Here is a 15,925-nt window from a genome sequence, read left to right on the forward strand (position 1 = left end):
TCAGAGACATCTCATACATCTATTGAGGAAACTTGAACAGACACCTGGATCAGAGGATTTATTGTGAGTCACTAGGTCAAAATCGGTTCGATAGTACAATGACATAAGCCCTTTTTACCTTGTATTTGGACAACTGGGCCTTCTTCTCATAGAGTTCGCTCTTTGGTTCCGCTGGAGCATGTAACATGGCTTGGTACTCCGTGACCCACTGAGTCTGTGCCTTGTACTTGTCTGAGAACTCCTTTGCCAGCTGAAGGCACTTCTCTGAAGTCATGTGCTCTTTCCTGATGGAGCCAGCCAGCTCTTCAAGCTGTTCCACATGATCTCCAATTTCTTTTCTTAACTGGTCAACTTCATTTTCTTCCATGTACTTTATAGCTCGCTCCCCCTTCTCACGGGCGGATTTCAGTAAACTGTGGCCTATGTCCATATCACTCAACAGCAGCTGTGAAGGAAGTGTTGGTTAACGGAAAATGTATGCAAGCTCTTGGCTTTGGTTTTGTTTTTTTTTTTATTCATTGTAGTTCTATTATCAGTGAGAGGCTAAAATTTTTTTTTTTTTTTTTTTAGTTTTGCTAAGGACACAGAAGGAATTGCTAGGGAAATTGAATGGACTTTTCATTACAAAATTGCCTGGAGTTAAGGTGTGGTAAACTAGAAGGAAGCAGAAAAAGCAAATACTTCTGTTCTGCACTGGGCTTGTGAAGGTAAACACAGAAACTAAGGGCTATCAGGAGAGGATTCGTACTCCATATTCTGGAATAGATTAAAGTTTTCCCTTAGCGTATTATGTTTAAGCTGCAGGACATATGAAAAACTCATCTACAACTCTGAGATGAAATGCAAGTTTTACTACTGAGTTATTTCAATGACAAGAAATAGGAAGCACTTCTTGCCACAGTGCATACTGGTATAAAATATACATGATAGGATGCCTTGCAAGGGGATTATTTTAAGTTTTAACCTAAAACAAAACACATAAAAACATGCCTTATGGAAGGATAGGGTTATATTATTTAGGACTATTCATAACCTCAACAACCAAACTGTGATCTAATGTGTATATGACGTGAGAACAGGAAGTTTTATACTGGGTAGTCTTTATCCTAGTATCTTCTCTGGGCAAGGTGAAGTCAAAATTTTGAGCAGCTGTTAAGAAGCATGTTAAACTGTAGCCTCTTTTTGGTGAGCAGAAACAAATATTGCATTCAATAAAGCTGTACCTCTAGCTTCTGCACTTTTTTCTCCATTGCTGTTTTATCAACCACGTCAAACTTGGTGATCACATTTCTGAAGTTCTTGTTAGTAGCTCCGTACCAATTCGTGTAAGCACTAAAAGCCAATTCTGACTCCTCCATACAGCGTATTTCTTCTTCCAGAAACTTTATTTGCTCCTTCAAACAAACATGGAGGGTAGGGGGAGGAAACAAGAACCACCCAGATGTTTATCATTGCTATTGGCTAAAGATAGCAATAAACTGCTATTTATTAATAAAACCTGATATACTAAGATTAAACACATAGGTTTTGAGTTCTTTCATATCTAGTGGATAATTCTCACTGAGGTCTTGTCAGGGTGTACATATAGCAATCATTAATGTTAAAACAGTTAATATTAAACACTGAAAAGGTACTTATATTTTGAAATTTGAATTGTGACTTGTGATTATGATACTATGAGACACTTACTACTTAAAGTGACCTGAAGACTGTACCTTATCAATTCAAATTTTCCCCATACCTATCTGTTTCAGTGATAATCTGAAAACATTTCTCTAGAGGTTGTTTAGCATTCAAACATACTGAATTTTGAATTTCTCTCCTGCAACTGCCAAAAAAAGACAGTAACATCATCTGATTAATACTGAATATTTTTGAAAGGGCGTTATCCAGATTATGGTTCTCTAATACATTTAGTCCAATGAAATCTACATGCATGTGTGTATACATATGAATATATATGTAAGTATTATATTATTGAGTCTACAGTAATGAATAAACTCTGATAAAGCCTAATTAAGAAAGTCTATTTATATTTGCTTCTTAAATGACAAATTATGATGTTACAATGAATTATTCTTCATTACTTACTAAGACATGAAGAAGAAGAGTTTGGTAGCGAGACGTAAGCTGCGTAGCCTGGCTTCCCATTCTACTTGCAGTGAGATTTTCCTCTAGTATTTGCTGAGCCAATACCCCAACTTCCTCCACATCATCTTTGTAGATTGTAATTTCTTCATGCCACTTCTATGACAAAGACATTATCCAGCTTATATGACTGATTCAAACATCTTAAACACAACAGGAATTTATTTGTAACTAAGTCAGGAAATCATCGAAAAGGAAAACAAATACATCGTTGTAAACATGGATTTACAACAGGAAAATAAAACAGAATCTGATGAAGGTTAACGTAAAGAATATGCTGGAAGTTTTATCATACCGTATGGACTGCACTTCATTACAATAGATTCAATACTTTCTTTCCCCCTCTCCCCCAAATAATAGTAGAAATGCAACCCAGACTTCCTATAGAATTTGCCCAAACTGGTAAAGGTGACTGTAAAGCGTAATCTTGAATCTTTTCAAATCTGCTTCCTGTGTTTATTCAGAACCCTGTCTTCTCCTTGCAGTGACTAAAGGAGAATTATTACATCAACACAGCAGAGACTTCACAACACAGTCGGTCACATTTTACTCTTGTTACCACATGAACACTTTCCCACTCCAGGACCAATCTTTGTCCTCAGTTATGCCTTCACATACCACAGAGCATATGAATTCCAGATCTCCCTATGAGATTTCAACACTGGTATAGCCATACCTTTACCAGTAAAATGGGAGGAACCTGGACCCAGAAGGCAAGAAGCTCTCTTGGATCCATCATTCTAGGCACCACCTCATAATAAATTGCAAGGCTTCCTGTCATTTTCACAGTGCAACCAGGAACTGATGTGGAAACCTCACACGGTATTTTGTTTAAGGAATGCCTTAACTATATTCTTTACCTTCATTTTTTGAAGCTGCATCTCCTTTGTTGCTCTACCAGACTGCCTCCCGGTCCTGATAGCAACTTTCTCCTCCAGGTCTGTTAGCCAGTCATTAACCTTCTGAAATTTTTTCTCCATTAACCTCAGTCTGCTCACAGTGGCATTTAATTGGCTTCTTGCTTCAGAAAGCCTGTGCTGATAAACTTGCCAATCCTGCCGTAAGGATTCCAGGGCTCGGTCTTCTATCTGGGGAATGCCCCAGGGAATCACCTCCTCTCTGGCACGGACAGCAGCATTCAATAACGCTTGTCCTTCTGCACAGTGGACCTGCAGCTCCTGTAAAGGCAGAGTTATGGATACATACCCTACATTAACAGCTTTCATTCACACATGGCAAACAAAGCCCTGGTTCTACTTAAGACAAAAGCAGTTACCTCACGTTATCTAGATATTCCCTTTAGTTATCTATGTTGAACACATATTACACTATCTCTAAGAACACCTGTGATGGCATGCTCATTTACAAAGTAAACCGAATTATTGAGAAGTGAATTGGAGAAAATTATTGACAAAGCATACATTAAATTCTTTCCCTCCTGCTAAGTTTATCATCAGTTCTGAAACATTAGCTGCCTGAGCTGGCATGAGATGGATGCAATCCATTCAGCACAGCATTAAATTCAAAACTTTCCAGCTGTGACAAGCAGACTGTAAGACTGATTCTAAAATTGAATCTGTTTAAAAACAAGGAACAAGGTGAGGCTTCAATTTTTTAAAATAAACAAACCTATTTATTTTTACGTATGTTTGAGATATCATTCCAAAATAATTCTTGATACCCTCTTCTGGACATGTGTGGCATTTTCATGCTTATTAGAACTCGATTAGAAAGTATGAAGGTATTCAACCTGATTAGAAAACATAACTAGGAAATTACCTTAACAAAATACAGTTGTGTGTCATCTTAGTTTATATTTGAGATATATATTCAGATTTTCAAAATAGATTCAGATTTTGTAAAGTAAACTATAATAACAAGACATATATGCAGAGTCCCTGATCATATGAAGACCTTCTCAGTATCCTGAATAAAGTAATAAATATTTCATAACTCAAGTACAGACCTTTAGCTAATTCAGCAACAGGTACGAAAGTATTTTAAGTCAGCTTAAGATCATAACTGGGAAATTACTGAAGTAATATAGGTTCACCCTTCACTGTCACTTAAGTGACTCAGTAATAGTCTTCCCACCTCACCATGGGAGCTAGCCTACATGACTGTAACTGCCTGAAAGTAGATGCATCTGCACTCTAAGCAGTAAAAGATGAAAACCCAATGAAAAGAATACTTTTGATATTTTATGAAACACAGGGAGAAGAAGATGTAGGCCAACATCTAAAACAAATTCAGTACTTCCAAGAAAGCATTAGTATGCCTGGAGATTTCATTCAAGGCCTGACACTTCTTTCTGGAAATGAGTGACAATGTTTCCACTAACTTTACTGGAACCACTTTTGAGCAGCAAAGTACTTACATATAACATGATTCCAAGCTGTTCTTGAGACAAAAAAAGAGATGCAATTTTTGTCTGGTACTTAATATTATTCTGTTATTTTACAAGTAGGATTTTTTTTTTGTTACTTAGGGTGTCATACATTATGTACCTGTAGGTCTCGGAGTGTTGCCTCTTGTTTCTGGGCATCACCATCAAGATGCGATAAACAGTCAAGTTTTTCCTGTTCCTTCTCCAGCCATACTTCAAAGGCCTTCAGATTTCTTTGGTACTCTTGATGTAAGTTAAGCAATCCTTCAGCTTTTGTTACCGCCTCCTGCTTGTTAAAATATTTACATATACGTGTGTATATATATCTTAGTGTGTCATCAAACCAAGAAAACATAAAATCTGAACTTCCATCAAGGAGAAAAGTTTGTATCTGATGCTGAGCTTTCATAGAATTCAAGAGTACTTGGATTCTGAGGATGCTTTAATCAATTACAGGGAAAGAGGGCAAATGTGGGGATACAGATACTTATCCTAAAAGATTCTTCACATAAGTTTGTGACTTCTGAGATTTGAAGTTCTGATCTGGGTTCCCTTTTAAATAACACCCTAGTGTCTAATAACAAAAGACCTTCTTAATTTTTATACCAATTTAAATTAGCATTACTGAAGTGATTAATAAGAGTATGAGCTTAGAAATTGCATATTTTTTCTTCACATTAATTTTTTTGCCAATAGAATAACAATCTTCTATTAAAATTATCTAATATCTTTAGGTTTGAAGACTACCCAAGTCCTTTGCGGGCAGTTCCTACAGAGCACAGTGAGAAACAGACTGCAAGTCTTCTGTGTATGTGGGTGAGCAAGTTACAATAATTTCACAGCCCAGCACTAAGATATTACCAGATCTGGGGTACAGCAGGAAAGGCATCATATATTAGCACAAGACGAGTCTTCCTAAGTGCAAGAAAAGTATACTACATGTAATTCACATCCTCTAAAAAATGATAGGAACGGGGAATCAAGTTTGGATGGAGGCAAGACAAGCTGCATCCCAGGGCAGCAGGCTACATAAGAAGAAAAACACTTTCATAAACAGCAGCCATGAACCTACTGGCTGCTTTACCTATTTCTAACAGGTCTGGGTAGTGGGAGGAAGGAAGAAAAAAGGAGTGTTATCAATCTTTTACAAGGCCTGTCCACGCCCAGTAGTGGGAAGAGGGAAAGAGACACTAGTTCTCTTGCCTCTTGACAGTGGCTGCACGGAATTACAGGTCTTAGTCTGCTCAGGCTTGGGCCACAAACCCTTGGGGAAGCTTGTCAGGTTTCCCACCTGGCCAAAGGATTATTAAAGGTTTTGACCATTCCTTACTTTCCAGCTATTTGTTTTGAACTTCAAATTTTTTTCTAAGGGTCGAATGTACTCTTGACACTTAACATCACCACCACAGTTGGGAGTGGGGAAGACCAAAGTCTTCTGGGGTATTAGGTGGGAAGAGAAGAAGGGACGCTTCTTGCTACATGAGGAAAGAGGTACAGAGCACCTGCCTCTGTGAACTACCATCCATTTCTTTGTGTTCCCATGCTGTTGCTCAAGCTAAGCAAATACAGGCAGTCTGTATAGCTTTGTGCAAGAGAAAAAGGTAAAGGTTAGAGGATCCCCATGCTAACAGGAATACTAGGTATTCACTAGCACTTCCCAGGACTTACTCATCTCTCTGGTGTACCTGAGTGAGTTTATTCACAGAAGGTCCAAAGAAAGAGAGTGCATTGTATTCTTTGCAGTTGTGGAAGAGAGTACCACAAAACAGTGACTCACTTATGTTTTTTTTGGCCCTTTCCACAGGACAAAGACATCATTGAGACAACAAAATTCAATTTTACTACACTGCAGTCATGAAGAAAAGTTGCCTGTCTCAGCATAGATTAGGCATTATTTAATCACCACAGAAGAATTTGGGTTAACTGGAGATAATCACCTAGCTTTAACTGTATCACCAGGTCTTTTATTATTTCTTCTTCATCTTATATTTTACATTAAAACCCATCTTTATCTTTATCTGTCTATGCCCTAATCTTTTCCAGATCTACGATATTAACACTTATCAGTAAATGTAGTACTTATTATGATAGGTCTTTTGAGTCAGTTTACTTGCTAATAATGTTTGTGTTCAATAGTAAGCTTCTGTAGTTGTCAACCATTTGTGAATTACCTGATTGACTGGTTGCATTTATTGCAAAACATACATCTATGCAAATCACAGATTCAGAGATGCTTCCAACTTTTCAGTCACAATGGGTAAAATCATATCTGCGCTGAAGTCAATGAGACTTTTGACACGGAATTCCTCAGACTATTCACTTGATGATTTTTTCAGATTCAGATTTTTAGAATCTGAATCTTTCTGAAAAGATCTGAAGCTCAGTGGTACAGGAAGACAGACTGATAAATCACCCTAATACCCTTCTGTTACATTAAGTTAGAGCTGTCCCCAAACTTTTACTCCTCATTTAACTGTAAAATAAAGGATCAATGAAAAGACTTTCTTTTTCCTTGTCACCAACAAAACAAGAGGGAGTGCTATCAAGAAAAACTGTACCCTCGTTCTGTCTTTGAGGAACTTATACCGCTCCTGAAGGTCCTGGAGTTCAAGCTGAGCAACATAATGCTCAGCCATCCCACTTCCTTTCACTTCAATCGTCTCCAACAGGCTGCTGTGACTCAACACCTCTTCACTGAGTAGCTGCAAAACAGAAAGAGAAGAACACATTTATAAATGGTCAGCATTAACACAAGACCTCAGATTAATCTTGCAGTTATTCAGCCTTTTTTGTTGCTTATAAGGTGATATGGGCTTGTTGCTGGTTTGTTGTAAAGCAAACACACCTTTGCTTTGCTGAGGGCAGCTGTTTTTTCCCTCAGTTCAGCATATTGCCTTTCAGAAGCGTTCATACTTGCTTCTACTTTATCCATCCAGCTGGAAAACTGACGAACATCATCCTGGTAACTCGTCCATTTGGAGAGAGCTCCTTCCAGTTGACTGTAATTTAAAAACACGTATTTGTTGTGATAGTGGAGGTTCTCATGCTATTTAAGCAGTGAGATATAGTCATGTACAGTTATTCTAGACTATAAGAAAGATATATCACAAGCTAAGCAGTCTGAGACAGAGCTGTTAAAACCCTACAGGTTTTAACTAGGAGCACTGGTTGGCTGATAAAGAGAAATTAAGTTTTCCAAATTTGGAATATTAAGGAAGCCTGTAAGTTATGTAGCTAGCTGATGTGTTCTAGCTTTAGTAAATAAAATGCAACTGAAAGCATAAGATCCAGAATAGAAATTTCTGTCCCTTTGCATACATTCAAAAGTTGCTGCATTCTAATGTTTAATTACCTTCATTGTTTTAAATTGAAATATTTGCAACTAGTGATGCTCCACCAAAGAAGGTTGCATTTTTTTCCTCTGTGTCTCTTTATTCTATCACTTTGAGCATCACTATTTGACACTGCAATTACAGTACCTTCTGTGAAATGCTAGCAAGTGGAAAACCAGACAGGATTTTGACAGAGCAACCATTAACGTCCGTGACAAGATCTTCTCATTTCTGAGAATAATTCAAGGCATCAAGTGCAACTCAAAGTAAAATTTACAACAAGATTATGAACATGGAATCCAGTTTTAAGAGTATATTGAGAGTAAGTGCTAACAAAGCTTAGATCCTTCGCAGTTTTCTCCCTTTTTCTACCTCAAATGAGTATGTCACTTAAGGCCTCTAGACCTGCAATGTTAGGCACATGCAATCATTTTATATGACTCTTGTAATAATAAAACTCTAGGAATTAACTTTTCAAAAATTTTGACAGTGCTTTATTGCCAAGCATCATTATGCACCTCAAACCCTTTTTACCTCTTGCACTGGATACAAGCAGACAGAAGAGAAGCCCAGCTGTCCTTCAGGGTTTGCAACTGCCGTTCAACCACAGGTACTCCCTCCAGAGAGGTATTTTGCAGAACAGATTCTCCTCTTGTCAGAACCATTTTCATTTGGATTTCTTTTTCTTGTTTCACTGCTAGCAGTCCCTAAAAAGTGAGTGGATATTATTTTATTTTTATCATTAACTGGCCATGAATATACTAACTGGCTTTACTGGAAAATTAGCTGATCAAATTTAGCAGCTTGTACAAACAGTCAATTGGAAGAGGGACAGTGGGATTCACAGCTGGGCTTCACAAGGAAAAAGTGACTTTCAAAGGGTAAGTTTAGGCCATTAGAAAAAAAAAAAATCTTAGTTGACAGGGAAGTTTTCATGGAATCTGTGCAGGTACTTACAGTGTATCAGAGAAGGTACTGTTGAGTGGAAAAGCTGACATTCCAAAGAGAATGTCATTTAGATGGAAAACAGGAGGATTCATTCATAGAGAAAACAAGATGTGATGACAAAGGTCTTCTACAGGGCTGAAATACAGTTCTACAGCTCTAGGATCTATTTGCAACACAAAGGTACCAACATATAAACTCAGTAGACTATCAGCAACATCAGCTTAGAGACTTCAGCTCCTGGAGCTGTGCAGTTGCAAACTAACAGCTTCTAACACTATGCAAAGTCATGAAAAGCCTGAAAGCATGAACCTGAAAGACTCAACGAACAAAAGGCAAAACATAATTTTAGTATTTTGCTACAATCTCTTGCTTTTTGATGTATCCTTATAATTTTGAGGACTTGTCCATATTTTGGCCATGGCTCAAAATCTGAGACATCAATAATATGAAAAGTATTGTTTTCTGAGTACAGCTCTTCAACATCTTTTGTGCAGTGATATCAATAGATGTTATTTTCCTAACTGTAGTCACCATTTTTAAAGCAAACAATTATAGGAAAAGCTGTTCTGAATCATCCATGTCACCTGTAAGATCTAGGAAATAATCTATTAAACTAACAGAAGTGAATATCCTACTTCTTCCATTTAACCTTCAGCAGCCATACATCATCTTTTGCGTTTTTTGAGTTTGCATATACACAGTTTTCCATGTCATAAAGGTCCCTATATCCTTCGTAGAGAAAACTTCTAATAATGAGCTCTTACCTCTATAAAAAGAGTTATTTCTGAGTAAATTGAAAATCAGTGTCTGAACGACAACAGTCATTACACTAATATGCAACAAGTAACGTAAAGTATCCTATATTTGCATTCTTCTTACAGATCTAAAAAGAACAGGTTGTGGAGTCTGTTGTTTCCATACCTCTAGCTTTAACATCCGGCTGTCCAGAACACTCTTGTCTGCAGTGGGATGACAGTAGGAATCCAGCATGTGAACTGCATCAGCCACCCAGTCCTGGAGGTCCTTGACACTGTGCGAGAACTGCTGGTGCTCTGCTACGACCCTATCCATTCTGGAAACTTTCTCCTGCAATTCATACAGCAATTAACACCAGCAGCTATTCAAAGGATTGCTTATTCCCCATGCCTACTTATGGACTTTAGAATTAGTTTCATAAACTATACTCAGAAATTCTCTTCATACATTGATAATTACAAGTACACTTACTTGAGCATGGAATGAATTGTGCATACATACACACACACAAACGAGTTGTCCAAATATAATATACAAATGAAAATTTCAGAAATGCCTTTTTTGTTTTCTAAATGTAAAGCTTCATCTAATTTTATCCTCTCATCCAAAGTAGATGAGAGTTTTTTGGTTTCGCTTTTTCTTAAACATCTGGTAAATCACACCTAAACTCCATTTCAGTGTTGCAACTGAAGATAACTTGTGAAATCTCTCAATGCACAAGACAGATTTAAGCCTGTGAAGCTATGCCACTGCAGCAACATTACTTTGTTCATACTTGGAAAAGAAAGACCCATTTTCCTCAATGACTCCCATTGGTATAATGATTCTTCTGAAAAATCACTGACACTTATACAAATCAAAAATAAATGCTCAAGTTACATTGCCAAAAGGCCTGAGGTGAACAGGAATACAGAGCAGAGTGTATTTCACACAGTGACAGAGAACTAAAGTCAAGCCAGTGAAACAGGCTTAGGAAGTTACTGAGAAGGATCTTTCTAAGCATCCATGGCTATCCAAAGAATTTCAGGATCTCTGTCATAGGCTGAATCATATGTATCCTCTGCCTCAGACTCCTTCTTCTCATCCTGACATCTCCCACAAGTTCTGTCCACTTAAGCCAATGTTAGTAACTCATGCATCTTTCCCTTTCTCATTTTACAGTCGTAAAAATTTATTATGGCCATGTATACAATAATTTTCATTAAGTCATACAGCTCTAGATATGCTTTATAATTTTTATTTCCACAGAAAAAGTAGAAATTAACAAACTAGCAATTGCCCAAACATAAATACTTTCTGAATTGAATTGTTATCCCATAACACACTTCCTATATCCTTAATTATTCTCATGACTGTAGTAACTATAAGCCTAATTCACTATCAAGCCTCCTTCTTGACTGGAACTTTGTGAAAAATAACAGTCCTAATACGAAGACCTTCTTATCTGTTTACACAATAGAGGCAGCAGAACTATCAAATGGTGAAGTGTGTCAAGCACCACTCAGCAAAAGAGAGTTAGGTTAAACTCTCAGTTCCTAGCCTGATGCTTTAGAGTTTGGCCTATGTCTCCCCTTGAACCTTCAAAAGCAGCCTAAGAGGTAATTCTTTTTAGAAGACCAATCTATTAGTTTTAGATGAAGACACTTACAATGCAAATAATTAATCATCATTATAGGATGCAATGAAGTAATAACTTTTCTGTATTCTGTATTTTCTAAAAAAAAAAAAAAAAAACTCCCCTAAGTTTTGAAAAATACTTCTTTCAGGTGCCACTTATTTCGAAACTAAAATGTCTTCAATGCTTGAAATAATCAAAATCAAACCTGATTATTATATAATCAGGTGGGGTTTTTTAATCAAAACACATGTAAAAAAAAAAAAAAAAAATCACAATTCCAACTTGTTGACAGTCCATGGAATTATCCAGGTCCTTACTTTCCACTCTTTAAAGCCAGTGTGAAAGACAAGATAGCTCAGGCATACCACAGAGCAGACAAGCAAGACAACTGCAGTGTTTCACATTTCAGTCTTTCTTTTTCCCCACATACATCAAACGAACTGCTTAAAAGCACATACACTGGGTGCATTACCTTTGTCAGATTGCTTAAAGTAAGATATTGAGAAGACAACTGAGACACTCTGCGCATAAAGCTTTTGCTGACAGCTTGCTCTTCCCACAGCTGCTGAGCTTTCTCTTTTAGCCTGTTGAGCTGATGCTCGTGGCAGCTTATTTCCTCAAGGACAGACTGTAAAGCACAAGCACGTTAATATTAAGAGTGGGTGCAAGAAAGCAGGAAACAGAGAAGCATGAAGGCCCCATGAAAAATAGAAGTGACATATGGCAAGCTTGCTGAGAAAGGCACACCATATGGCTACAGCAATGAAGCAGCATGTCATAAGAAATGTGGAGATGCAAAACCTGATGGAACAGGATCATCAACAGCAATCCTTGAAACCAGTTCTCATCTTATTTAGAGGTCAGGATGCTAGAATGATCAAGTTTTGTAAGGAATCAATGAGGCCAGGAGGATGGCACAGGAAAGCCTGGCTGTGTTAAAAAGGCTTATAAGAAGTCACCTGCAACTTTTGCTGTTCTCTCCTCTTGGAAGGAAGATCATGGAGCCGACTGCTACTTCCTTGTACCATCTTCTCAGTTGTGGTCAGCCACTCCTGCAGAGGCTCAGCTGTTGCTTCAAAGTCCTTCATCTGGAGCTTTAAGTTCTGCAAAGACATGCACAATTCTATCAACAGTCCCACTGCACTGGGCATAACTGTAATGCACAACACACAGATCAAGCACATAAAAAGGATATACAATTGTAGCCAAATACTACACAACTCTTCAGATAAATTACACCAGCTCTGCTCCTTCCCATCCCACAAACAGATGCTGAAAGAAAAGTCTGAGAGAGCACCTCTTTAAGGGGCAAAATAGAGGCAACAATGTAGAATATGTCTACACAGTTGAGGGGAGGCTGAAGCAAATTTCTCCTGAACTGAAAGCTTTACAGATCTTACGAGCTTTGATCCAATGTAAGTCTAACTCACACAGCTAAGGTAGTCTGAAGAAAGGCGAATTTGGGATACGAGTTACCTAACCATCTGACTGCATTCATTCACACTGACCTCTCCTTAAATGGGCTGCCACTATTCCTAAGTGATGTAGGACTAAGTTCAACTCAATCCTGGGGATCATTTCTGATTATACTATTTTTTTAGTGTAAAGTTTTGGTTATAAAAACATGTGCATAAAGGCATATGTAGGCATTCCTTCAGTGCCTGCATGTTTTTCTTGTAGGCTTATTCTGCATGATTAAAAAAAAGAGCATCTGAAATAATTCATATGGAATAGAAGCCTGAACAGCATAGTTCCTGTGCCCTAGTTATTTTTATTCCCCCCCCCCAGACTGATTTAGTTTTCTTTTTAGCTATAGCCTTATCACTTAAATTAAACATCAGAATGAAAAAATAAGTCTATGAGACTGAAAAATGCTTGGCTCAAAGAGATTAATCTCTAAGAACATCCTCTTTCCATGGCAACTCTGAGATGAAGAAAGGTAAGTCCTTGCTACCTGAGAATTTTCTTTGAAAGGCTTTCCTACACCATGTATTAAATGTATTTAAACTTTTTCTCAGCTGGCTAGGCAGCATTGATTTGAAACAGGAATGCTTAAGAACTTTAATTCTCCTACACTATGCAGGGAATTCCAGCTAAGACCTTTTGACCTTAAAACCTATGACCTTAACAGAGATTATGTTTTTAAGATATCCACCTTCTGTGCTGGTTGAATTGTGAGTTCTGAACAGAGAAAGGCACTGGGGTTTATTTAAAAAGTTGCTCAAATAAATCATTACATTTCACCAGTTTGCAATACAAGAGACAACATTTACCCACTATACTGGGACTATTCAATCAGCAAGTGTCAGAAATCTGTGCTAAAACAGTCCTTAAAAAAGAAAATGTGTTTTAGTAAACCAGTACATGTGATGAGACTCACGTTAATGAATTTGAGCAACCGCTGTCTTTGCTACCTTCAGTTACTCCGAACAACACCCTTCTGCATGAAATACCCCACTTAAATCAAAGTGGAATCAGGTTGTAAGGATATAAGTAAACAAAAGTAAAATGTAAGCAGAAGAATGAGACTTCTTGAAAACAGCTATTTATTAGTTCTGTCACATTATAAACACTTACAGCTATATACGAAATCTAAACTGTGCTGTTTGAAACAAAAAGCAAAGAGGAAATTTAGATCCAATCTTTCCCTACTGTGATTGGTTCAATACCTCCAATGCAGATTCCTTCTGGTGGAGGGTGGTGATAAAATTTTTCCAATCTTCTTTAGCAGTAGCATATTTGTCCCGGATAACTTTAGCCTTTTCCTTTGGCAAAACAGAGCACAGCAGTTCTCCTTTGGATGCTACCAGGTTTAGTTTTTGCTGCCCATTCTCACTTTCCGATAAGAATTCCTAAAAATTGTAATAAAAGAAGCTAATTGGTGAACTTTGGGTCCCAGTAAAGGTCAATAGCAAGCTCCCAGAAAATTTAACAGGGATAAGAGTTTCTTGTTTCTGCTCGTTAACATGATAACTCATCTTTTGGTACATTCCATTTTAATATCGTACATATTTATGGGATTTAGGGACAACAGCTACTTAATCCAGAAGTGTCAAGTGTCTAAATAATGTATATGTTAGGACTCTAGGATTACCTGTATGTTCTGCATTTCATGAGACAATTACTGGTTATTTAGTTGGGTATTATACTTCTTTAAATCTCCATGGTACAGAAAGTGGTAACAGTTTCATTTCAGGGAACCAGTACCCTGGCACAGGTAACAGCAGGAGCTGGGGCTCACTCTGAGGCACACACAGGACTGAAGCCTTGCCCACGGGCGACAGCCACACTGGACTTCCAACGAGCATGTAGGGGTGTGGGCTGACGCTTAGACCCTGAGCAATGTCTAAGCTGTGTGATTTATCCCTCCACGTCCTTAATTTACTTTCCCTGTTTGAAAGATTCTTTCTTCACGGAAGTCTTGCACGATGCTGGTGTGCAAGAAGTGTATGCAAAAATGCATGTGCAAGAATTATACAGAAATGTAAGGAAACAGTCAGATTTTTAAATTCAACATACTGCAATAATGTTCTTATAACTTGTAATTATAGTAACAGCCTTGATACAAAAATTACTAAGTCAGGTTCTGATGCTGTGTTACACTAGAGGTTTTAGTAGAGAATGCAAAGGGTCTGTTAGCTTCGAGATACTTGGTTCAAGTTCTGGCTATCTTAAAATCAAAGACAGAATTGCCCTGTGACTTAATGATGTCAAATGTGCTAACAGACAGAACATTAACTTTTAATAAAAATATAATTTTAAGTTTATACAGGTTACCAAGACATCTCTAGAAGTCCTAAAGCAGTTACTGCATGTCAAAAAAAGTTTGTTTCATCTAAAGCAGCTTTCAAGGAGGAGGAGAACAAAGTAAGGTCTTATGCTATGAAGGAGTTGCAGTGATAAAGAAAAAAAATCTTACCACTGTTGGGAAAAAAAAAAAAAAAACTTGCTAAAAATCTTATATTTAATGTCAAAAACTACTAGGATTTTTTTCCCTTGATATTTCCTCTAAATATATTCTCATTTTAGGGTAGTCAAAGATTTGATATATTAATACAGTATTGTTTACGCTTTTAAGTAAACCATTTAAGCAAGGGAAAGTGAATTTACCAAAAGGAGGAGGAAGTGATTTGGGTTTTGGTATTTTCTGAGAAACTGGTAAGAATTTCTTCTGTTATACTATCTAACTGAAAGTTTAACAGTCTCATTATGTAATTCTCATTTTTCTATTTTCAGTTAAAATTATAGTTATATTCTATTTATAAATAAACTTTTATTTGGCATTCCTTTCCACAGGGTTGTTGGGGCTTGTTTTAGCTTTATGTGAAAAATACACTTTTTAAATGCCTGCTCGCACCGCATACATTTTAACTCTGTTCTTGTACTATAAGGGCTCTACTTTCATATATGAGGAAAAATATTTACATAACTTTGAAATAATTCCAGGTACTAAGTCCTGATTCTGATATCGTTCTGATTTTACAGTACTCTCCTACTTTAAAAAAATATTTTTTTCCTATTGCAAAAAAGAAACAAACAAGGAAAACTACTGAGAGACAATGACTACATACAAACTGTAGCCCAAAAATTAAACTAAACAAACTAGATTAAAAAAGAAAAAAAATAAGTGTTTATTTCCTTGAAATTAGTCACCTTTAGTGTTGACAATAACAACATTAACAAAACCTAGTAATTAAACAAGCAATTCAATCTGAGCTTTACATGAAACTGACTGGG

The 15,925-nt window shown here is 37.1% G+C and overlaps 1 protein-coding gene across 1 annotated transcript in view; it reads right to left on the bottom strand.

Annotated features, from left to right (window-relative positions):
* The window catches only part of SYNE1 (spectrin repeat containing nuclear envelope protein 1), a 261,240-nt gene that overhangs the window by 142,071 nt on the left and 103,244 nt on the right, over nucleotides 1-15,925 (bottom strand). Inside the window, 12 exon segments of the mRNA XM_050895131.1 lie at nucleotides 119-445; nucleotides 1,224-1,394; nucleotides 2,092-2,247; nucleotides 3,075-3,326; nucleotides 4,656-4,820; nucleotides 7,093-7,236; nucleotides 7,380-7,533; nucleotides 8,401-8,573; nucleotides 9,736-9,900; nucleotides 11,661-11,816; nucleotides 12,148-12,291; nucleotides 13,858-14,040. Of these exon segments, the coding sequence (XP_050751088.1) occupies nucleotides 119-445; nucleotides 1,224-1,394; nucleotides 2,092-2,247; nucleotides 3,075-3,326; nucleotides 4,656-4,820; nucleotides 7,093-7,236; nucleotides 7,380-7,533; nucleotides 8,401-8,573; nucleotides 9,736-9,900; nucleotides 11,661-11,816; nucleotides 12,148-12,291; nucleotides 13,858-14,040 (2,190 nt within the window).

Source organism: Gymnogyps californianus, chromosome 3, assembly GCF_018139145.2.
Source record: "Gymnogyps californianus isolate 813 chromosome 3, ASM1813914v2, whole genome shotgun sequence".
NCBI classification, from domain to species: domain Eukaryota; kingdom Metazoa; phylum Chordata; class Aves; order Accipitriformes; family Cathartidae; genus Gymnogyps; species Gymnogyps californianus.